The 25612-nt window shown below is 43.1% G+C and overlaps 1 protein-coding gene across 4 annotated transcripts in view; it reads left to right on the top strand.

Annotated features, from left to right (window-relative positions):
* Window positions 1-1679: 1679 nt before the first annotated feature.
* CLRN1 (clarin 1) overlaps window positions 1680-25612 on the top strand; it is a gene marked incomplete at both ends in the record, with an annotated part of 37235 nt that continues 13302 nt past the window's right edge. For 2 of the 4 annotated variants that reach the window (XM_080818546.1, XM_080818545.1), the window contains 2 exons: window positions 1680-1932; window positions 25148-25327. In XM_080818546.1, coding sequence (XP_080674672.1) covers window positions 1680-1932; window positions 25148-25327 — 433 coding nt within the window. Of the gene's footprint in view, window positions 1937-25103; window positions 25328-25612 lie in introns of all 4 variants that reach the window. The other 2 variants (XM_080818544.1, XM_080818547.1) reach the window with 2 other exon arrangements.

Genomic DNA, 25612 nt, shown 5'->3' with positions numbered 1-25612 from the left:
GAAGGAAAAATCTCATTGGGAATGCTGAGTTAAAAAACTATTATGGGTCACCTGGGTGGCTCAGTTGGTTGAGCACTGACTCCTGATTTCACTCAGGTCGTGATGTCAGGGTCATGAGATTGAGCCCCGTGAAGGGGGTCCATGCTCAGGGGGGTCTACTTGAGACCCTCCCCCGCCTCTTTCTAAGTAAGTGAATAGGGATGCCTGAGTGGCTCAGTTGTTAAGCGTCTGCCTTTGGCTCAGGTCATGATCCCAGCCCTGCATCAGGCTCCCTGCTCGGCCGGAGGCCTGCTTCTCCCTCTCCAACTCCCCCGGCTTATGTTCCCTCTTTCGCTGTGTCTCTTTCAAATAAATAAATAAAATCTTAAAAAAATATAAAAAAATAAGTGAATAAAATCTTTTTAAAAAAGCTGTTACTAAATTCTGAACATTAATTTTCAGATCTTGACAATGTAACTGGACTCATTTTGCTATTTAATCTTGTTCATGACTTTGTCTCTTGTCTCCCTAACTGATGACTTCTGCTGGACCCTTGCTTTTCTGTGGTGAAGTCATAGAGCCAGCTATCTGAGGACAATCTCTTCTTTCCATGACAATGCTCTTGTCTTCTTTATAGATGCTGATACTTCTCAGACTCAGAACCTTATTTCCTTGCATAGTCCTGAAGCAACCAAGCATTTTGAAGGAAGGCTTTTAGAAATCTAGATATTTGCTTCTGTGAGCCAGTAAAAATTGGAATCCACTTCTCTGTTGACACACTGATTCTAAATCATGGATCTGGGAGAAAAGAGGTTAGAATGACAAGCCTAGATGGTTGGTCTAAGACATCCAACTCAGTTCAATATTTTATCCTGTTATGAATATCATCTTTTAAAAAGACTTTATTTATTCATTTAATTTATTTATTTGAGAGAGAAAGAGAGAACATGAGAGAGAGAGAGCATAAGAGAGAGAGAGAAAGAGAGGGCACAAGTAGGGGGTAGGGGTAGAGGGAAAAGCAGACTCCCTGTGGAGCAGGGAGCCTAATATGAGACTTGATCTCAGGACCTTGAGATCACCGCCTGAACCAAAGGCAGACACTTAACCGACTGAGCCACCCAAGTGCCCCCAATTAACATTTTTCAAAATCAATAATATGTAAAATCAATAAATATACATATGTTCTTCTTCTGTCCAAACTCTTCAACCCCTACCAAAAACAAAAACAAAAACACAACAATAAATGAGGTTCTTGAATTGCTGAAAATTTACCATGGGAGCCAAGCCTGTTTCTGAAGGTTTCAACTCACCCAGTCAGACAAAAGGCTGGGGGAAGGGGGAGGCATTTATCAAATTACCCGGAGGACTCCATCTGTTATCTTAGACCTTTGTTACCAAGTGACACAAGAGGAGATACTCAAAGGCAGTGTGAAAGAGTTTTATTTTACAGATTCTTAGTCCAAAGATTTCAAATTTGAGAGAAGCAACAGCAGAAAAGGAGAGAAGTCAAGACGGTATGATGAAGAAGCTTCCATCCTGGCATTCTGCTGACAAGAACCACCGTAGAGGGTGAAGGTTCCTGATCGGCTGGGACCTGTCCGTTCAGCCACTGTATCAAATGCAGCCAAAAGGGCAGTCACTTCTCGTCAGTCCCAAGGTCTCGTTTTTGAACCTCACCCTCACAAAAGCCATTTATCATCATGCCAAACCAACAAAAGAAAGTCATTTTTTGCATGGCTGGGGTGTTAAGCTTCGTGTGTGCCCTTGGAGTGGTGACAGCCCTGGGGACACCGTTGTGGATCAAAGCCACCTTCCTCTGCAAAACAGGGGCTCTGCTCGTCAATGCCTCCGGGCAGGAGCTGGACAAGTTCATGGGCGAGATGCAGTACGGGCTTTTCCATGGAGAGGGTGTGAGGCAGTGCGGACTGGGAGCACGGCCCTTTCGGTTCTCACGTAAGTAACAATTGCATTTGAATTATTTAATACTTTAGGCATACTCTTTCAACTGTTGCAAGGGATTGTTTTAAGAGCCTTGCCCTGTCTATTGCAGACCTTTTAAAACAGATGGGAACCTTTTGAAATACTTCGGTCTTTTCCGAGCAATTTCCTCTTCTTAGTTTTTATTATTTTGTTTTTATTAATTATTTCATTCTGGTTTTTTTAAAATGACAACTTATAGTTAATGAGCGGCTATGGAATTAAACTTTGAGAGGATAAGCAATTAAGTTCTTAAATATTAATATCTATGCTAGAAATTTTGGTATCTTTTAAAAAGAAGAGGGGCGGCTTGGAGAAATAAAAGCTGTAAGACAGGATGTTCGTTTTGCTCTTAAAAAAAAAACAAAAAGGATCAGTGTCATGGGCTCCTTAACCAACTCTAGCTGCTTGTCTACCTTGCTCATGACTTTGTACCCTGTCTACCCTGTATTATCCCTGCTAGGACCTTTCTTGCCGCTAATATTCTTTTTTTTTTAATTTTTTTAACCAAATTGAATCACTTGGCTACAGAAATTTAAAATGATCTGCTATGCTAACTGGGAAAGAAATAGATGCCTATTTAGTATAGAAAACTTGCATCAGATTGATCTTCAAATCATGTAGAGAATATGAGACAGATTTTCCTGTTTGATTTTCTGTGAAATGGAAGTGTTACCCACAGTATTATAACCTGTTTATCTTAAGAAGAGACTTTTTAAAAAATTACCATGTGAATAGGCAACTCATTAAATGAAAATAAGAAGTCATTTGTTATATCTCTCACAACACACATTCAGAAATTATTATTATTTCAAAAGGGCTGGTTTGGAACAATCTTATGAAGAAACAGCCAGTAAATTACTGCATAAATCACTCTTCAGGAAAGGAGGTTACCAATTGAGGCATTTAAAATGAATTATTATTTTGCCTGGGTATTTTTTTTTCTCTAGCATAGGTAGAAAGCTAAATTAATTGAATTTATTATTAACCTATGCAGTGTCTAATTAAATTTCAGCGCTGGCCTATTTATATTTCTGCAACATTCCTTATATCTTCTTAGCAGTCATTGGACACCAACATTCACTCACATATGTTATTAGAGGATATGAATTGTCACAGGGCTCCAAAAAATCCCCAAGAATTAGTCTTCAGCTTTTCAAAAAATTATCATCACTAGATTTGATGAAGTGAATACCAACTCTTTTCACTGAATGGCTTTAGTTCATTAAGGTGATGGGGCTGTTAGAGTTGCTTCGCTTTCCTTAGGGGAGAAAGAGAACAAAGCCAAATATCACATGATTTCCAACTGTATTAAAAAATAAAAAAGAAAAAAAGATGAGTGAAATGATTTAACCATGAGTCATCGGCAGCTAAAGCGTGAGTAAAGCTTCTCACTAACGAATTTCGACAAAAGCAGGGAACAGACAGTGAATTTTCTGAAGCCTTTGCATTTTGTACAGTGAAATAGAGATAAACTTTACTCATACCCCAGGACGGGTTTCAGTATATGTGCTGCCGAAGGGAGCACCCCCAGGACGGGTTTCAAAACAATATGTTCTCTGAACACTTACTAGACACTAAGCATATTTCATCTTACTTATTCCTCACACAGCTACATTCCTCCGTGGTTCCAAACGCATTTTTATGGCTGTGTTCTCTGCTGGCCCCCTCTGTGATGTGCTTGTTCTAATCACCTGTCCCTCCCTTTGTTTTTGTGAGGACTCAGAATCTGTGGGGTTTAAAACCACACCATCACCTGGCCCAGAATTGCATTCATCCCCATGATCTGCCCCCAGTCTTGTAAAGAAAAGCTGACATCTGTCTGTTCTGGGATGACAACCTCTCTACAGAACCTTTCTAGGTGCTAGAGCTGTGAAAGCCTCATTAATTTCCATGAGAGCTGGCAAAGTAGACGTAAGCATCACTTTTTCTGCCTAAGCATAAAAGTATCTCTTTCAGCAGAACATGAGAGAAAGTTGGGAAAACTGAACACCCCCAACGGAGTCCCTAAAAAGCATAATTCTCAAATAAATAAAATCTTAAAAAAAAAATTTAAAAAAAAGGGGCACCTGGGTGGCTCAGTGGGTTAAGCCTCTGCCTTCGGTTCAGGTCATGATCCCAGGGTCCTGGGATCGAGCCCCACATCGGGCTCTCTGCTCAGCGGGGAGCCTGCTTCCCCCTCTTTCTCTGCCTGCCTCTCTGCCTACTTGTGATCTCTCTCTCTGTGTCAAATAAATAAATAAAATCTTAAAAAAAATTTAAAAAGCATAATTCTCATTTAGATAAACAGCTCTCTTGTGATAAAGCTTCCTAACCAATGTGCCTTTATTATTTTTTTTAAAGATTTTTATTTATTTATTTGACAGACAGAGATCACAAGCAGGCAGAGAGGCAGGCAGAGAGAGAAGGAGGGGAAGCAGGCTCTCTGCTGAGCAGAGAGCCCGATGCGGAGCTCGATCCCAGGACCCTGGGATCATGACCTGAGCCAAAGGCAGAGGCTTTAACCCACTGAGCCACCTAGGCGCTCCCCAATGTGCCTTTAGAACACACTGCACCCTCTAAGTTTAAACTCCTGTTGCAAGATAGCTTCGCGGTTCATGTCTTCCCACTTGCAATGCCATCAACCCGCCAGTGACGTTCTAACAGCGTATTCTGGAAGGAAGAGACCCATCTGATATTATTCCTAAGAGAAAATTATTGTCCCATTAATGTAAGAGAATGAGAGGCCCAACCCTGTTTTCTCAATAATGGCAAACTTCGAGCAAAATCCAGAGCCCCCCCCAAAAGCTCAGGATAATGATTTTCTGTTTCTTCCAGAGCCCAACTTATGATTAGGGCACAACTCCTTTCCCAGAACTTCCTTTCTCATTTTCCCTTTAGAAAGCTTTTTTTTTTTTTTTTTAAGATTTTATTTATTTGTTAGAGAGAGAGAGAGAGAGAGCACAAGCAGAGGGAGAATCAGTTTCCCCTGTTGAGCAGGGAGCCTGATGTGGGACTCGATCCCAGGACCCTGGAATCATGACTTGAGCTGAAAGCAGATGCTTAACTGACTGAGCCACCTAGGTATCCCCTTTAGAAAGTTATTAAGCAAATATTTGGATTTTAAGAAGCTTTCCAGTGTAGGAGGAATGGAAAAGGCACTCATCAAAGTATCAGTCGCTTCTGGACCAGTTTTTGTCATGTTGTTGTGTTATCATCAGTTAATATGAATTTACATTTCAGTTCTGTGGGATTGCTAAATGCTTCTTTCCTTACCAAACTTTTCATTTAGATCAGTATTGGTCAACAGAAATACAATGTGGACCATAAATGCAACCCACATAAAAAACTTCAAATGTTCTAGGAGCCATATTAGGAAAAAAGAGTAAAGGACCAAAGTGAAATGAATTTTTAAAAAAAGATTTTATTTATTTATTTGACAGAGAGAGAGATCACAAGTAGGCAGAGAGGCAGGCAGAGGGGGGTGGGAAGCAGGCTCCCCACTGAGCAGAGAGCCCGATGTGGGGCTTGATCCCAGGACCCTGAGATCATGACCTGAGCTGAAGACAGAGGCTTAAACCCACTGAGCCACCCAGGCACCCCAAGTGAAATGAATTTTAAAGATACTTTTCTTTAACCCAAGATATCCAGAATACTGTCATTTTAACATTTAGTCGGTATAAGATAGGAGATATTTCACTTTTTTTCCCCCAGGGTTCAGTCTTTGCAATCTTGTCTGTATTTACACTTACTGCCCATCTCAACCCAAACGAGCCACATTTCAAATGCTCCCTCGCCATTTCAGTGTGGCTAATAGCTATCACAATGGGACAGTGCCAATTTAGCTAAAGATTTACTCTGAGTAAACTGGGCATTGACAGTGTCCCTATCCATATTCTAAATGAATTTTTGCTTGGTTCTGCTGTACAAGTTTACGTGTTATTTTTATGGACAATGCATGTGTCACTTTTAAAACCCAGACACATAGTATAACATGAGGTTAAAGAACGGACCAGAAAAATATTAGGCACTGTTGTCATGTTTGTTCCTATTAAACGTTCCCTGTTAACTACTCTATCTCTTTTAATTATAGCAAGAATCTTCCCTGCCAGCATGCACAGTTATGCTGGGAAAACTTCTGCCTCGTTTACTCTGGCTCATTCTCATCCATTTATGGGTCAGCGCTTCATTTTCCAGAGGTCACTAGCATTCATACCTAGCACACAATTTCATTCATTATAATGAAGGACGGTTTTCCTTTCAAGGAAACACAACTGGTGGACTTAATTTTTCCTGATATGTCACCTGTAAAATTTTAATGATGCTGTTTAAACTCTAACTGTAGCCATCAAGAGAAAAACTCAAAAACAGTTTTGAGCTTAATGTGTGTGGGTGGGTTTCTGTTTTGGTGATTCGAAACACTGCAGAGCATCATCAAATACGAAACCCAAGAATCATATGGTATCAATCATTCCTAGATATGCTGATCTATTTATCGCCAAGATAGTTCAATGAGCTGATAAAAACATATGGAGGTGGCTTTTTTTTTTTTTTTGGAAATAATATCTAACCAATCGTGTATCACAGCTTGCAACTTCAGTCATCCTTTTAAAGTATTTTAATTGAGACCTTATGATTGAAAATTTGTTAAAAAGCTTAACAGAGAGTTAGTCTACTTCATATTTTTAAAAAAGCAGACTTTCTTTACCAGATGAGGTCCATCACCCACATTACAGAGGGGATATTGAAACGACTGTGTCAGCAAGCAGGGGGCTCCTCAAACAGATTTTGGGGCACAACCATTAGGACTCAGGGTCTCTGTCCCCACTCCCGAAAGTCGGCGCTGTACCTCCAGGGTCTCCTGCAACGTGACTCCCCCATCTGCCCCAGGTGTTCTACCCCTCACCATTCTGCATAACCTGCTTCTCTCTTCTCACCCCTCCTGCCCATGGCAGAGCTGCCAAGGTCTTTACGTACCCCTTCTGATAACACTGCCTTTCCCTCCTCCCTTCCTTCATGGATGGCCTGGCGGGAGGGAAACCTATGGAGTTGACCAGGGAAGACGCCCTGGTGGGAGGAAAGGGGAAAGACAGTTGTATCATTCTTGCCTCACTTGTGTGGGCCATCCTGCCTGTTAGCTCTGGATCCTCGTATAGGATCTCACCCATTCTAACAGTCCAGCAAATAGAAATTTTGTTTTCTTTCCATTGGGGGGAATAAAAAAGTGATTGTGGGATTCGAAGATAGTAATGGTTGAGAAGCACCAGTGTGAAGGGAAACTCTTCAACTTTTCTTGGCCAAATAATTGTTTCCTGCTTTGTCCTTCCCAGACATTGATGTTCACTCCATTATTTCAAATCACCTTGGATCATAAGTGTTTGAGAATGTGTATTTCTTTGCAAGGAGAACCTCAGCCCTCGGAAGGCAGGTGCTGGGTATTCTTCATCTCTACACTCCCACCAGCGAGTCACAAAGAGGTGCTTGAGAAATGTTTGGTAAACAGACATATGAGATTAAGTAATCTGGGTTGAGGTAGGTCTGTGTCACTCACTGGGGATTAGATTTGAAGCAAATCACGTTTCATCCGTGTTCAGTTCTTGCATCTGTAAAATGGGAGATGAAGCTGGGTGATTTCTAACATCTCTTCTAGTTCGGACACTTTATGAGCTATGTAATGAGGGGCTGGCTGTTGTAGACAAGGTCCTTCCAGCTTTAAAATGGCTTGACCCTTCTACTCTGTCGGTTGAAATCTCCGCTGACAGATTCCAGCCACTCTCGTCAGAAGTGGTGAGTTTTGTGTGCCTTTACTCTTTGGTCCTCAAAGCTCATGATTTTTAAAGTATTTGGAAAACCTACCATTTATCAGGACCCAAAGGAATTTTGTTATCAAAGCAAATACTTCTCTTCCTGTCGAAACCTTTTACTATTTGTGTGGGAAACTGCAGGTTAAAGGAGGAGAAAATGAAGAATGGAATGTTTTGGGATTCTAGGGAGGTAGGTTAGCGGGAATAGCCATAAACACCCACACCATCTAATGGCGTTACTGAGAAAGCCAAAATGAAGGTCAAAATACAGTGAGAGACTGACCTACTCCTTCCAATTTTTTTCTGGAAACTTCCCTTCCATCCTTACTGGAAAAACTCCTCCTTTCTGCATTGATTTCCTGATAACAGCAAAGATTTAGGAATGAGCAGTATGTTTAATACTCTCAGAGTTTTCTTCATCCAAAAGGAGGAGACATCATCCTCAAATTTGTGAGAAATATTGGCCAAGAAAAGACATGTCTCCTTCTTCCTTAGCAACTACTTCCAGTTCCCTTACAGGAAGAATCCCTCATAGAACCAGCCTCACCTATTAGAGTTTTGCACGTGTGTGTGCACACATGCACACACATACACACTCAAGCACACACCTTCCTTTCCTTGAAATCACTCTCTACCCTAATAGCCGTAAAGTCACTGACTGGGGCCCAGCGGAGGCAAGAAGCTTGGGGCTTCTGGAACTTAACCCTTATGTGTGTGAACTTCAGCGATTGGTGGAGGAATCCAGATCGTTCTTACAATTTGCTGCTGTGCTTTCTCTTCTAATCTCTGAGGTAACTCATCTTCCCAAAGGATGTTTAGACAACCTCCAAAGAAAAAATACTTATTTCAGCTGCCCGTTTCCTGGATGCCTAAATCATCTCCAGCCCTTATATGGGAGGTGTGATGATGCTATTCCTTTTGAACCAAAATGGAAACTGTGTACTCAGAGAGGTCACAAATTTCTCAAGGTCACAGATTGAGTGGGTAGCCGACCTGAGACTGAAATTCAGACATGTAGGACACTGCCAATTCTGTCTCCTTAACATACGGAAAAAAGACACAAAGAAATGAAGAAAATACAAGAGTACTTTCAGTTTCACCAGCCAGTTAGACAATGTCAGTACTTCCCAACACCTGGAACTTGTATATCCATGTAAGGGTCCTTGGCCTCACGACTTGAATTCCTGCGCTGCCTCTTTATCTCACATTTCGGTGGCCCTGATGTCTAAGCCCTAATCTTTGACCTTTGGAAGGCAAAATCGTCAAGTCAAAGCCTGTTTAATAATCTAGGCTGAAAAAAAATCTAGGTTGAGCTGGTCACATGCTTATGGCTAATCTTTGGGTTATGTCATCATATTACCTTGATGATAATTTCTGCTGAGAGAGGAGATATCTGATTGCACATGTGGCTAGCTGATGTAAGCGCACTGCCAGTGAAAACCTTCGTGGTAAGATCTTCAAAGTCAGTGGCTTGGACTGCAACATTAGGTCACCGCAGCAAAGACCAAAACGGCAGGCTCCTTCCTGTGGTGTCATGAACGGTTTCAGAACAGGCAGGGACAAAAAGAAAAGCAGGTCCCCAGCATTCGTTTCACTTTAAAATCTGGTGTTTTATGAGGAGCCAATAGGTTAGATTTAGAGTGTAAGTTAAAATCTCATTTTAAAAAAAATGAAAAATTAAAGCTCATTTTTATCTCTGAATGAGATCAGTGGTTTCAAAAGTTAAAGACTTTTTTTTTTTTTTACACGAAACTTATTTAAATTAGATTAAACAAATTCGCCTTTCAATCCAGTCGTGCACCGAACTACCCAGACTGGATGGGAGCTGATACACTTTGATTCCAGGTATGATGGAGCTGACTAATAGCAAACTGTACCTGGCAGACTAATTTATGCAGGATTCGTATTTCGCTCCCTCTCAGCATGTTATAACTGTAGCAAAGCCATTCTCAGGAGTTATTACCCCAACATAATCATACCCTGTGGATTTGGAGCAGTTAAATGGGTTCTGTTGTCAGACACGCATATGCACCAAAGCAGCTGTCGTCCCTCAGCTGCCATGTCTGAGTAAGGCTCACTGGTGGGGCTTCCTCTGAAATGGGTAGACACACGTCAGCTGAGAGAAATTCGGGCAAGGTACTGAAAAATGGTCTTTTAAACGGTTCTATCTTACCATCAGGTCTCCTCCTCTGAAGTGCTGGGGGTCATGGATTTCCTTCTCCCTGACCACGCAGCCATCAGAAGGAAGCCCGCCTCCATACCTGGGTGTGAGATGATGGCGAATATTAGAGGAAGTGAATGCACTGAGCTTACGTCAGGGAATGGCTTTCCCTGGATATTCCTAACAACTGGTTGCAGACGGGCTGAGGGCAAAGTCAGATCAAGAGCATATCTGTAAGAAGAAAGAAATCTTCCCTCTTATTCCCTTTTAAGAAAATGAATCGCTGAGCACCAAGGGGCCAGATACAACTTCTCTTTTTACACACGTTTTATGTGGAGAAGGATGAGTTGAGAAGGAAGCGGGACCTCGGAAGCTACCAGATGGCTTTAATCTAGGAAACAGTTGCTGCACCATTGTTGACATTGGCAGAGGCTGCCTTCTTTCTGGGAGCTTCACAGATGGGGTTACCTGCATTTTACATCTGGCTAGAGGAAGGTGAAAAGGGTTGGTGAAACCTATGCCATTAGGTCAGTGGTCCGTAACCCTGGCTATGCTTTAGAATCACCTGGAGAGTTTCTAAAACTTTGGATGCTAAGGCTGCATCCCAGGCAAACCGAACTGGGATCTCTGGAGGGGGGGCCTGAGGATTGGAAGATTTTAGAAGCTCCCTGGGAGATTCCAGTAGTATCCAAGGCTGAGAATTACTGAGGTGGATGGTGGCCACGAAAGGTGGGAGCAGGTGAGGGGTCTGGCGCTCTCCACATTAGGGAAGGGCAAGACCATCAGAAGGAGGGCAGCGAGAGCAGCGGCACTTAGCACTGTTTCCACACAGGTGGGAGGTTTGGGGATCCTTATCTTCTACTCCTTTAGCTGTGTATTTCCATGAAGGGTCTCACACTTTCCTTACACTCTCCTGGCCTCAGAGGGAATGAGAGATTGGATTGAGGAGTTTGAGTAAGAAAAGGATACGAGGCTCTCAGCCCTAGAGCCTTCCCCTCTTCCCAAGTCTGCCCAAAACCAGGTATAGGAACCTGCTCTCCACCTGGTCAGGATAAGGGAGCCAGCTCTGTCCCGGACGGGGAGGCTTTCAGCTGTCCAGCCCCACCTGTGACTGGGTGGGTGAGGCTGACTAATTCAATAGAACTTGGTGGAAAATCTAAGCCATGTTCTCCAGCACTTTCTCAGAAATAAAATTAACATTTTGGCCTTCACCTGCCTGTCTCCTATGGAAGGGCTCTGCTCCTTCCAAAGAGATTATCAGGGGTCCTCTTTAGAGGTGTGTCATCAGCCTAAAAGTCATTTAAGATAAGTAATTACATAAAGAATGGCCAAGAAATAGCACAAGGGAAATAGAAATGAGAATGAAAACAATATATCAGGTGCTGAGGAAAGTCTGTGCAGGTACCAAGTAAGTAATTAGCTATAAATCTAAAGTCCCTGGATTATTTACAGGAATAGTCGCCCACCTGGTCAGGGAGGGAATAAAGTAAAAAACTGAGCTTCAAGAGAGACAGTTTGCCTGAATTCTGTGTATCTAGGGACTCCTATGAGGGGTGGGGGGCGAGGGGAATCTTTGGTCTCAATGTACAGATAAGTGCTCTGGCCACCTGTGAGCCAAAGCGCTCCCTCCCAGCCCCAGTGCCTGATCACGAGATTTGAAAATGCAGACACTCTCACAGCGTTGGGTTCTTCTATCTCCCACTCCTCTTGGTGAAAATACAACTCCCCTGCCATTCTCATCATGTTAAAAAAAATAATTTAAGCAGTTACTTCCAATGTACATAGAGCATCCACAGAAATGATTTCACTGTGTCTCTTGAAAGTTCTGCAACATTTCTGTCACTACTCACATTTACACATAAAGGAGTCGAGGTATACAGAGGCCCACACAGGCAGTAAATGGCAAAACCAGATAAATCCCGAACTTTTCCTAACTCCAAAAGCTATGCTTTTTTTCAATCTGTCATACTGCTTCTCAGTTAGCATCTGGCTCTTTGTCTCTCTTCCCACCAGCTCCTCTGTCCTTGCTTTGGTGTTGCATGATAGTCTAACTACCTAATACTCTTGGTTAATGCCTCAATACAGGTTTAGATTGGATTGGCTAACTCCTGTTTAAGAACTGTAGGATAAAGGGCAGGACTGTTAGACTGGAATCAATAATGGCTAAAAAGGGGAACAAAGTTTCAGGATAAAACACAACAGAGGAACCCAGCAGATAGAAATAAATTGTAAGGCAGCTGAAATGAAAGCCATACGTTAAGAGATAGCAAATAAAACATGGATTAATGGCAAGTAATAAAGGAACATACTTAGTTTGTAAAAACATGGTTCTTTATCTTATCCTTATTACTCTCCAATGATCTATTGAAAACAGCATGACTCTACATGTAAGACACAAATTCTTTGTAAGTTAGAGTATATGTGCCCTCACCCCCCCATCCCCCCGGCGGGGGGGAAATCACTGGGGTCTATTATGTGCCTAAACATTCTAGACTCTGCAGTTATGAAGGGAAAGAGAGGGTGCCGGTCCACGAACAATGAAGAATCTGGCAAAAGGGTTTTTAACTAACTAACAATTTGTAAAGGTGCACAGGTACATCAGTCAAGAGGGACTACATTATGTTTTAATAACAAGGAGGTTCATGCTGCACGGGTGAATCAGCAAAGATTGATTTCTTGCTCACAGTACATGTTCATCAGAGATCCGCTGGAGACCCATTCCAGGATGCAGCCACCATCTGGAATGTCGCCAGCTGTTAGAACAGAGGGCAAGAATCGTGGAGGCTCTCCCTCTGACATCGAAATCCTCTGACCTGGCACGGACACATGCCACTTCTCCTTGTATACTTTACTGGGAAAGGTTGTTCCACAGCCTCGTCTAACTTCAAAGGGGCCAGGACGTGCAAGGGGCCCAGAATGGGGAAGAACCAGGACCGTGGACGGCTGAAGAGCACTAATTACCATCACCATTATGGTTTTTATTCTGAATGCTCCAACGAGGAGAATTGCTCTTTGTCAGGGCAAGGCACAGGGGAATTGGGAGAGAGATCTCAAGATTTAGAGTTCGAGTTCACTCCATGGCATTGAAGAAGCCATTCTGAGCAAAGGAATAGCATGAGCAGAGTTACGAAGAGCTTATTGTGGCCAGAGTACAGAGGACGTTAGAGAAAGGAGCAGAAGAGCAAGGCTAGGGAGGAAGTCAGGGATCAGAAGCGGAGAGTTTGCTGTCCTGAGGCAGTGCACTTAATCTTGCAGGCAATGGAAAGCCTTATTAAGCAGATATGTGACAAGGCAGGAGATGGATGGGAGGAAGACCAAAAGGGAGGTGAAGAGGCCAGTCAAGAGGCTCCTCCGTCCCCTATTTGGTGGCCCAAGCCAGAGCATTGCCAGAGGGCTGCAAAGGAGGGGAAGTATTTCCCAAATAAGCAGAAGCAAAAAATCAACAGAGCTCAGGGACATGAGGTGAACCCCAGGTTTCTGCAGGACAGAGAGCTGTAGCAATTCACGGAGATCAATACAGAAGGAGAAAGTTTAGAGAGAAGATGAAATTCTTTTTGGTCATGTTTACTAAGGTCCGCTTATAGGCCAGCAACAAGCAACGTCCATCAGCTGTGCAGTTTGGAAGTCATGGGAGCGGCCGGGAGTAAAGGTAGAGAAGAGGGAATCCCCAGATTAGAGGTGGTAGTGGGAGCTACACTGGAAGGCGAGGTCTCCCAGGAAAGGGAATCAAGTGAGAAGGTGAACAAGAGTGGGTTCTAGAAAACACCAACCCTTATGGGTTGAGGAGGAGGGACTGGCCAAGCAGGCTGAGAAGGGAGGGTCAGTGAGCTGCAGGGGAACCAGCAGAGGTCAAAGCAAGGGAAGAGAAACTTTCGAAGGGGAGTAGTGTTCAGCAGTCCCAAACACTACAGCAGTGTCAAATAAGAGAAAGTGAAAATAATCCTTTGATTTTTCTTTAAGATTTTATTTATTTATTTGACAGACAGATCACAAGTAGGCAGAGAGGCAGGCAGAGAGAGAGGGGGAAGCAGGCTCCCTGCTGAGCAGAGAACCTGATGCAGGGCTTGATCCCAGGACCCTGGGATCATGACCTGAGCTGAAGGCAGAGGCTTTAACCCACTGAGCCACCCAGGTGCCCCTCCTTTGATTATTTTTTAATTTCACAAGGTCAAGGGGAACCTTTTCTAAGGCAGTCCTGATAGAGTGGTGGGGAAGAGAAGTCCTTGAAGGAGCTGAGGAAGGAATAGAAGGCCAGAACTCAGAGCAAGGCAGTGGTCAGGCTCCTAGAGGAGCCCCATGGCCCAGCATATACACGTGCATGCCTCTCTGTCTCTCTCCATGCGTGCGTGTGTGTGTCTGTGGGTACGTTCACAATGGGAGGGTCTGGAGTGTGATTCTATATTGAGAGGATAAAGCAGTAGGGAGGAAAATGCTGAGGACAGACCAAAGAGGTAGGTAATGGATTGAGAAGGGACCCTGTGAGGCAGAAAAGAATGAGTCTGACAGCCCCAGGAGAAGGCCAGACTGTGGACAGGAAGGAAAAAATGTCACTAAGAATGGAGGGAAGGCTGGGGAGAACCAAACCAAGCATGGCAATGGGGAACTACAAGGTGAGGGAATTCCCTCGATGGCCTCCATGTCCTCTTTGAAATGGAAGAGTTCCATTCACTGGGTGTTTTCAGGCCTTCTGTAAGCCAGGCACGCACACTGAGGGAAATGGGAACGAGGATGTGATAGGTGCCTAAGAGTCGGGGAGGACTGGAATATCTGACAAGGGACAGAAAAGGGAAAGACTGGAGAAGACTTTGCAGAATGGCTGGGGGTTGTGGTAAACCAGAGATCAGAGGCCCAAGTTGGAATGGGGGCACACAGGCAAAGAACATAGCCCAAATGATTGCGGGAGGGTAAATTTTCTATGGAGAGCTCTCCTGGGACTGCATTTTCACTCCAAGCCATTTGCTTATGCCTTACTCAGCTGTGTTTTGTAATAGCAGCCTGCAGGAATGAGGGTATGACAGCCTTTCTCTGTACACAGGGCTAGTTACGCAATGTAGATTTGCTGCCCTCCCCGCCCCCCAACCTCCTGTGACAGGTGCCTTCTATTCTGCTATTAGGAGAGTGACCTCAATGACTAGTTTTTTCTAGTTTTCTGTTTTTGATTAGATACCTTGTCAGAAATCTCTGCTTGCAGACTGCAGGGAAGAGAAATTGAGCTTTGAACCAGTAGTTTCATACGTATGCTACAAAATATAACTCACCTTCTTTAGGTTACATTGTATCAATATGCATACAGCATTTTTTTTAAAGATTTTATTTATTTATTTGACAGAGAGAGATCACGAGTAGGCAGAGGCAAGCAGAGAGAGAGGGGGAAGCAGGCTCCCCACTGAGCAGAGAGCCCAATTCTGGATCCCAGGACCCTGGGATCGTGACCTGAGCTGAAGGCAGAGGCTTAACCCACTGAGCCACCCAGGCGCCCATACACATACAGCATTCTTTTATAAAGCACTCTGAGGCAAGTAACTCCGTTCCTGGAAGTTCATCCAGAAAAGTTAGTCCGGCTCATCATCCACCCCCATAATAAGAAAGAAGGAATGTGCTTGAAGATGTTCATTGCAGCATTAGGCAGAATAAAGAAACAATGAAGACAACCTGATAGACAGCAGTGCCTTAGTTTGTTGGAAAATCCATAGTGTTATCTACATGAGTTAGGAAGGCAACATGGAAAATGCTTACATTCTGAATGAGAAGTACAGAATATAACTTCAAAATTGCATTATTATTATAATATAGGAAATACATATTAAGATGGACAAAGATTTGAAACAAATAAAAATAAAGAGAAATTTTGCTTTTATATTGGTCGGACTGTGGGCGACATTTTTATCTTAATTTCCATTTCATTGTTATAATGTTTTTCATTTATTTTTAAAAATTCCTGCATGAACAGTTGGACATTTGAACAGAAACACAATGAGGAACAAGTCCATCTTTTCCTAATCCTCCTGCCCTGCTAACAAAAAAGAGCTTTGTCATGTTCAGGGTTGAGATGAATTCTTTTACAAATCCCAAACTTTAAACCCTGTTATTAAACAGCCATCAGTTTCCATGTAACAGGTTGACAATCCCCCAATATGCTGGATTAAAATTTTTCTTTAATAAAGAGATTTGAAATTCTATTCCAGTTACCAACCAGGTCTTTCAGCTTCTTAAAAAAAAAAAAAAGTTCCTATTATCCCTCTGGTGACTACTCTATTTTATCTCCATTGCCCCAGATTCTCTCCAAAAACTCTCTCAATCCAGTTTCTATTACTATCAGCAGCTTACATCAAGGTCAACAGCGACTGCTGGACTTAATGAACAAGTTCAGGTTCTTTACCAGAAATTCCCATCACACTTAAAGCTGCCAAACCCTCCTCTTTTTCTCTTCTGGCCCTGGGGTCACCAGATGGACTCTCTGCTCCTCTTCCTTCCCTTTTTGCCTTTATGGCACTAATTCCTTTAGTATAAACCACTGACCTCTACCAAGAAACCTTAGACCTGCTGACAACAGCAGGCTCCATCCCCCATCCTATTCTAAGCAAAATGCATCCCTCCAACATATATGTATCCCACAGCTACATCATGCATTCTCAGTGGCTGCCATAATCCCCCTAAAGGGGTGAAAATTGGTTCTTGGGGGGAGAGGAGAAAAAAACCTTATTCTTTAAAAAGTGTCTTGTATATAAAGCACAGATATAAATACAATGCAGAAATCAATACACAATATATCTGTGGTATTAAAATTTCATTGGGAAAGGGTGATTAGGACAAGTGTCTAAAAAGACTCCTGGGGTGAGGAGCAATAATGAAAAAAAAAATTGAACAATACTGATCTACATTGTGCCAGGCATTCTTAGGTGCTAGGAATACAGCAGCGAAAGAATCAGACCAACAAACAAGTCGTGTGACAAACAGGTTAAAATATAGACTTGGTCAGGTGGTAATAATTGCTAAGGAGAAAAGGAAAAGCAAGCAAAAGGGTTGGAGGGTTGGAAGAAGAGGTGACCGGGCAGGGGGTGACAACTTGAAATAAGGTGGTTAAAGAAGGCCCATCTGACAAAGTGTCATTTAAGTCAAGCTGTGGAGGTGAGGGAGCAAGTCATGAGTGTACCAGGGGACCACGCAGACAAGGGAACAATATTTGCAAAGGCCCTGAGGTAGAAACACTTCAGGCATGACTGAAGTACAGTAATGAGGCCAACGGCCAGAGCACACTGCTCAAGGAAATGGGTAGCAGATGAAGTTAGAGGACTGGCAAGGAGTCCAACCCACATAGGTCCATTGTAATGAGTTGGCTTATCCTCTGAGAGTAGAATCCACTGAAACGGTTTAAGCAGGGGATTGACATAAACAAATTCATTTACTAAAGATGCCTCTGGCTGCTGGGCTGAGAGTGGACTGTAAGAAGGAGGGATGGAAGCCGAGAGACCAGCCAGGACGCCCTTGCTGTCATGTGAGTGACAGATGATGATGGCTTAGACTGCGATGGAACAGTGGAGATGGAGAAGTGTTTGGATTCTGAAGGTTGTGCCAACAGGTTTTCCTGATGGATTCAACAGGAAATGTGAGAGTGAGAATCAAGGACAGTGCCGAGGAAGAATGGAGCTGCCAGCAGCTGAGGTGAAGGAGGCTGAAGGCAGCAAGTGTGAGGAAGAGAAGACTATGGGTGCAGTTTGGGACACAATGAGATGCCTATTTAATACCCCAGTCAAGATGTTCGGGAGGAAGTTGAGGGCTTACAAGCATGGGACTGAAGGGGAAATCCAGGCTGGAGATATCGCTTTGTGTTTCTAGTAAAAGCCATGCTACCGGATAGGACACCAAGGAAGTGCATGAGGAGGGAGAGGAGGTAGAAGAACGGAGTCATGTCCTAGAGAACTCCAGAGGGGAGGATGAACCAATAAGCAGATCAAGATAGCAGCCAGTGAGGTAGCAGAAGCTGGGGACTGTCGTGTGGGGGAACCCGGCGAAGGCAGCATTTCCAGGGAAGACGCAGTGAGCCATTGTGCCAAATGGAGGCCAGGTAAGATGGGGCCAAAGACTGACTGTTGGGTTTGGCAGTCTGAAGCTCCTTGGTGCCTTGGGAAATGCAGTTATCGGAGCAAGTGCGTTCAAGAAAGTGGGGAGAGGGAGGAGACGCTGAGAATACAGCCAACTCCTGGAGGGGTTTTGCTCTAAGGGAAAATGGAAAAAAAGAAGTAGTAGCTGGAGGGCGTAAGTGAGATTTACTTTTTTAAAGATTTTATGTATTTATTTATGTTTAGAGAGAGAGCGCCCTTGTGAGCTCGGGGAGGAACAGAGGGATAGGGGCAAACAAACTTTGTGCTGAGCAGAGAGCCGGAGGGAGGGCTCAATCTCATCACCCTGAGATCATGACCTGAGCCAAAATCAAGAGTTGGAGGCTTAACCCACTGAGCCACCCAGGTGCCCCGATATTTTTTTTTTAAGATGAGAAAATGACAGCCTGTTACTTGTGTGCTGATGAGACTGATGCAAAGAAAGGGGGGAATGGGCGTGGCAGAGAGAACCCCTCAGCAGTGTCTCTGAGGAGGTGAGAAGGGACAGCCATGAACAGCGGTGGAGCTGGCTGCGGAAGGGGCACACCATAGAGAATTCTACTGAGCACCTACCCTGTGCTAAGTACTCCGTACGCTGAGGTCACGGAGTCCTCACACATTTGAGAGAAAGGTAGAATTCCCTTTCCAGATAAGGAAACCCAGGTTTAGGGAGTTCACCAACTTAGAAAAGGAGCGGAAGTGTGAATCTCCTCTGATCTCAAAAGCCTGGTCCCTTCCCAGGCTGCCCCAAGGAGCACCTTCATTCTACAGAGAGAAACAGGGACCCTTTGACTGGCTCCAGGTCACCCGGTGGACTAGAACCCAGCGCCTGGCTCTTGGCCCCAGGCTCCCTTTCTTCTCTCTTACAGAGCCCGTCCTCCTTCATGCCAAATGGTCACCTGGGCTGAGGCTCTTGTTCACGTCTGGAAGAGCCTCCTCAGTTCAGACCTTAGCCTCCCCCTCTTTTTTGGTTTTAGTCAGATTTATTGAGGTATAATTACATGCAGTAAAATTCACCTTTTTTTGAGAGTACAGGTCTACACATTTTGACTAATACACAAAGGCATGTAAATACCACCACAATCAAGATACAGAACACTTCCATCACCCTCAAAATTTCCCCTGTGCCCCTTTTGTGATCCATCTCCTCCCTCACTGCCAACATGGGACAAAAACTGATGTTTTCTGTCATTTTGTCCTTTCCAGAATGCCATATGTACAGAATCCTACAACATGCAACCTTTTGAGTGTAGTTCATTTCAGTTAGCATAATGCGTTTCAGATCCATCCAAGTTATTGTATGTACCAATGGTCTGTTCCTTTTGATTACTGAAAAGCATGTTATCTATGGACGGGCCAAAGCTTATTTATACATTCACCAGTTGATGGATATTTAAGATGTCTCTAATTTTTGGCAAATACGAATAAAGCCACTGTAAACATTTGCATACTGATTTTTGTGGACATATGTTTTTAAGTCTCCTAGGTAAAAATCTAGAAATGGAGTTGCTGGGTCACATGTTAAGTCTATATTCACTTTTTTGAGTACTGAAGCAATTGAATATCTGTGTGCAAAAATAAAAATTAACCTTGGCCATATACAAAAAAATAACTCAAAATAGATCACAGACTTTAATGTGATCCTAAAACTAAAAAATGTCCAGAAAAAAACAGGCAAAAATTATTTGTGACCTTGCATGAGGCAAAGACTTCTTAGTTTTGACATCTAAACCATGATACATAAAAGAAAAACAATTGATAAACTAGAATTCATAAAAATAAGAACTGCTTTTCAAAAGGCACTGATAAGAGAATGAACAGACAAGCCACATACTTGGAGAAAATATTTGTGAATTACTTATCTGATAAAGGGCTCATATCCAGCATGCATAAAGAATTCTCAGAACTCAATAATAATAAGAAACAATCCAATAAAAAATGCACAAAGATATCAACACTCTTCACCAGAAAAGATATATAGAAAGCAAATAAACTCACAAAATGACGCTCTCTATCATTAGTCATTTGGAAAATGCCAAGCAAAATTAAAATGAGGTAAACGACACATCTATTTAAATGATTACAATTTTAAAAAGCCTCCAAGTGCAAGAATGCAGAAAGATTGGGACTCATACACTGTTGGTGGGAGGGTGAAATAGCACAGTCCCTCTGGAAAACAATTGCCAGTTTCTTACAAAGTTACATGTGCAGGAGCTGGGGGTGGGGTGAGGGGGCAGGTGGACGAGGGCAAAGGGAAAACCAGAAGTTTCTGGAACGGTGAAATTGTTCTATTTATTGATTGAGGTGGTGATTGCATAACCGAGTTTCAGAATTCACAGAAATAGCCACTAAAAAGGGAGAGTTTTTTTCTTACTGTGTTTATTTTACTTTAATCTTAAAAATGGGAGGAGGAAGAGGAGTAAAAGACAAAGGCAGCAATCCCCTGTGTGATTAGGCAATTTAACTTCTCTGTGCTTCAGGGCCTTTTTTTTTTTTTTCAATCTATACATTGAGGATAAAATAGTCCCTTCTTTATATTGTCATAAGAATTAAAATATTCAAATCTCTCATTTATGTTTCAATTTATGTTGTAAAAATAAAGACTTTAGTTTCTCATTTATGTAATATAGGTAAAGACCTGGAACCTAGCAAATACTATATAATTTTTGGCTGTTACTTTCAGTCCTATTATTATTACTCAGGTATTGCTCTTTGAGGAAGTTTGGTGATGAAAGAGCAGAGAAAAGAAAGGCACTCGGGCTGGGGTGGTCTGAGGACAGGGAGCAGGAGACACATGGACTCATGTAAAGAGTGGAGGAAATCTGTGAGAAGAGAACGAAAGACAAGGAGTCATTCCAAACGCACTGGACCAATCCTGTCCTACGACGCGGCATCAGTAGGCATCTGATGTCCCCTTCACTTGTCAACAGCTAATTAAGTAATTTCTGGAGGCCAGAAGTGACTTGCTGGATTTAATGACAGCCCCACCACAGCTCAAAATGTTCAAATCCTTTCCCTGTGATATAATCCCACACCTAAAACGTCTTGATACACCATATCCAGTACAATGAAAGTGACACCTCCCTGTATTTATTTGAACGGTCTGTTCTCAGCTTCAGCCAAGCAAAAGTCACAGGAACGTTGGTTGGAAAATGGTGGGTTCTTACCGGAGTTCTGGCTGGTCATGACAGACTCAGAGCATTTTCACCAAAAACAGAAACCCTGAGAAAATGTAAATAACTGTGTATCTCACAAGGATTAGTGTCCTGCTGGGTCACTTTCTCAACACAGTGGAAATTGTAAGAGACTTCCTAAGAATTAGAATGCTCCATGTGACAATTTGTTTTAGCTCCTAGCTTTTCTTTCTAGGAGGCAAATCAGTGCAACTTCTTTCTGTCTTTGTTTCGCTGGTAACCAGCCTTGATTTTCAGACAGGCTCCACCTAGCTACCCTATCAGGGACGCAGAGGTTGCCACTTTTAACAGGTGGGGAGATAGACGATGCGGGTTTTTTGATAACTGCTAGTAGAAACCAAATTGACAGTTGACGGAGCTAAGAATAGCAGGTTGGAGCCATGGTACGTCTCAGCAGCTGGGAGCTCAGGTGGGCAGGGCATTGCGGAACAAGACTAGCTGCTTCACTCTGTGCCCCCAGAACACGGGGGGTGGGGGGGTGGGGGGGGAAGGGACAGCAGAGGCTTACCACCCATTCCTCCCAGTAGCTGAGGAATTTCCTTATTTTACCTCTCAACCTACCCATCCACATCATTTCTAATTGATAAGGACTTTAAAAAGCACAACCACAAAAAAGAAATAAATAAAAATCTAAAGTACCACCACAATACCATTAACATAACTGATGAAATCAGTAATAGTTATATAATACCATCGAATACCCAGTCCATGTTCAATTTTCTCTGGTTATCTCAAAAATGACTTTCATAAAGCATCTGTTCAAATCACAAACAGTATCCATACATTGCATCTAGTATTAAGTCTCTGAAGCCTCCTTTAATCTAGGAGGCACAGGAGTTTTCAGTCTTCATTTTTCCATTTATTATTATTATTTTTTTAGGTATTTATGTATTCATTGACTAGAGAATGCTTCCAAGATAGAGAAAAAAAAAATCCAAAAGGTACATAATGAAATATCCCTCAGTCTCCTTCTCCAGAAGCACTGTTACAAGTTTTGTGTGTAGCCTTCTAGAAATGTCTGCCTATCCCTGAGGCTGCTCTAGCATGCTGGTTTAGAGAACGGACAGGAGTTCAAATCTCTGCCACTTGTTAAGTACAAGTGTTGGTTGTACTACTTGGTTGTTAAGTACACGGGTTGTTGAGAGAATAAAATTATTTGTTATTACATACATTCCCCTTCGGCTTTTCCCCGAATGCACATTTCTATTTGTTTGGGTTTTTTTTTTTTTCACCTAATATATTTTGATGATCATTCCATACCTGTTCTTATAGATTCATGTCATTGTTTGGAACATTTTCTTCCCTTGGCTTCTTTGCTATCCCATCCAGGGATTTGTTCCTAACTCACAAGCTCTCTTTCTCAGGCTTCTTGGCTGGTTTCTCTTCTCCCCTGTGCAAGTCAGTACGGCGGAGCCTCAGGGTCCTTCTCTAGCTACAGTTTCTCCACAAGTGATAGCCATTCCTCTGGCTTTACATACCAGGATGAGGTCACGGAGGCCCTTAGGTCATAAAATTTAAGGAGACATTTACTCCTGGGCTCGTGCTAGAGGGGGTTGACCCCAGAGAGTGATTGTCCCTTTAAATTTCATGCCCTAGGCACCTTGCTTGACTCACCCTGGTACCACTTCCCTAAATACCTCCACCTTCTCCCTGGGCCTCTGGACACATAAAACCTATTTGGAACCTCTATTTGCATATCTTAGGTGCAACTTAAACTAAAATATCTAAAACAGGGGCACTTGGGTGGCTCAGTTGGTTAAGCAACTGCCTTCGGCTCAGGTCATGATCCCAGAGCCCTAGGACTGAGTCCCGCATGGGGCTCCCTGTTCAAAGGGGAGTGTGCTTCTCCCTCTGACCTCTCCCCTCATGCTCTCTCTCTCACATTCTCTTTCTCCCAAATAAGTAAATAAAAATTTTTTTAAAATCTTAAAAAAGAAATCTGAAACAGAACCTCACTTCCCACTCCCACGCCCAGACTCACACCTTCTACTTGTCTATGTCAGTTAATAACACCACCACTTATTTGGTTGTTTATCCTTGATTCCCTTCTTTCAACAAGTCCTATCTTCTATCTCCAAGATAGATTCCAAATCTGATAACTGCTCGCCACCTCTGCTGCTGCACCCCCCCCGCCCCGCCCCCCCCCCCCCCCCCCCGTCTCTTGCCACTGTGAATACTCTGCGGCCTCTGGGTCTCCCTGCTTCCACGCCTGTCCTCCACCCCCCCAACCCCCTTATTCCTGCTAATCAGCAGCCAGAGTGATCTTTTCACATCACGAAGGAGACTGTGTCCCTCTCTTGAAACTCCCGTGCAGCTTCCCAGTGAATTTAGAATGAAAAGCCAACTCCTTACCGAGGTCAGCTGACCAGGACCCAGTGGTGCAGCAGCCTGATTCCAGTCTCGAAATGGCACTTCCCTTCCTCTCACTTACCAGCCTCACAGCTGGGTTCCTTTCCCCAGGAATGCTCTTCCCCAGGTATTTATACAGCGGCTTCCTTCCCGGCATTCAGGTACCAGCTCAGGTGTTAACTGCTGACCACCCTTATCCATTCACTCAATCACTCAAAATTCCATTGCCCTGTTTCAATTCTGCATAGCAGCAGCATTTTGTGACAGTGTCTTAGTGTTACCATTGCATTATAATCCCCCAAAGGTCAGAGGCTTGAAAGAAAAAGGTCTACGTTCACCTGCCTAGGTCTTGTTTGGGCTGCAGTTAAATAGCAGCTGGGGTTGAAGCCGCCCAGAGGCTTTCCCGGGCTGGACGTCCAAGACTCTTCCCTCCCATGTCTGCTGCTCCTCTGGGTGGCCTTTCTCTCCAGCAGAGTAGCTTGGACTTCCTGAATGACCGCTCAAGCCTCCAAGAGAAAAGACGTAGGAACCGCTGATCTTCTCAGAGGCTAGTCTGGGACTGGCACGCTGTAGTTCCGGGGCCATATTCAGTTGGCCAAAACAGTCACAACCCAGCCCAGGTTCAAGGGGACTGAGGAATAAATTCCTCTAAAGGAATATATGTGTAGAAGGAAGGAACTGATGGTGGCCATCTTTGGAGATAAGCTATGAAATTTGCCTGTTTAATTCTTGTCTGTTTACTCCCATTAGGTTACAATCTCCACGAGACAACAGGGACCTTGTCTCTCTTGTTTTATGGCTCTATTTCCAGCACCTGGAACAATGCCTGGCACATACTAGGTGCTCAGTAAATAAGTAAGAAGCACTTGATAAATGTTTGGGAAACTAAACTTCCCTGGATTGGTCTTGCCAGGTTTATTGATGCTAAGAATACTGATGCCTCACCAGATAAGAGAGACCCTACATTTATAAAGTATTTCATTTCCTCTGCAAACGAGAAAAACTTGCCCTGAACATAAAATCTAGAAATAGATTTGGCATGTTTTCTAAATGGAAAATATTTCTTGTATCACCAGAAATTATTTTCCCACAGCTTGTGTGACATCAAAATATTGAAGTTCACTGAAAATACCTCATTTTTTAATCTTGGTGTGGACTAGAAACAATTTTTTTCTTTTTTGGAGCAAAGGAAACAGAAATGCTTCCTGATGTTTGAACTCCCCCAGATATCCTCAAACTGAAAATGTCATTTCAAGACAGATTAAAAAAAGAAAAGGCTACTGTGAAATGTTATTAAAAGTTTGGTCATCAACATGTACAGTTTTTGGTTATAAAGACACCACTTGTTTAGTTAAGTAATTACATATGACCGAGGGCAGAAAAAATTCACCCAAATCTCCTCCTTGTTGGTCTTTACTGGTGAGTTCTATAAAATAATCCTGTGTTTAAACCTTTTTCTAAATCCCTTGTAAATTAATAAGTGAGAATGTATTCATCTGAAGGATTTTAGTGATTTTTGAAGTTAAAAAGAAGGATTTAATTTTTGAAATTGCATTTGCAGACTACCTCTAATGAAATTTCTTCTAACCTTTGTTTTATCTTTAGTTTTCCCAGATTTGCTCCAAGCCATCCCCGTGAGCATCCACGTCAACGTCATCCTCTTCTCCACGATCCTGGTCGTTCTGACCATGGTGGGAACAGCCTTCTTCATGTACAATGCTTTTGGCAAGCCCTTTGAAACCCTGCATGGTCCACTAGGGTTGTATCTTTTGAGCTTCATTTCAGGTGAGTACAAAATTTTTTTTTTTAAGATTTTATTTATTTATTTGACAGAGAGAGATCACAAGTAGGCAGAGAGGGAGGCAGAGAGAGAGGGGGAAGCAGGCTCCCTGCTGAGCAGAGAACCTGATGCGGGGCTTGATCCCAGGACCCTGGGATCATGACCTGAGCTGAAGGCAGAGGCTTTAACTCACTGAGCCATCCAGGTGCCCCTGAGTACAAAATTCTACTTCTGCTTCAAAGCACTTCTACTCTGACACACAGAAAGATGTGCCTTCCAAGGTGTCAAAA

Source organism: Martes martes (assembly GCF_963455335.1).
Source record: "Martes martes genome assembly, chromosome: 1".
In the NCBI taxonomy this organism is placed as follows: domain Eukaryota; kingdom Metazoa; phylum Chordata; class Mammalia; order Carnivora; family Mustelidae; genus Martes; species Martes martes.
This window is presented reverse-complemented; position numbering and strand designations above follow the sequence as displayed.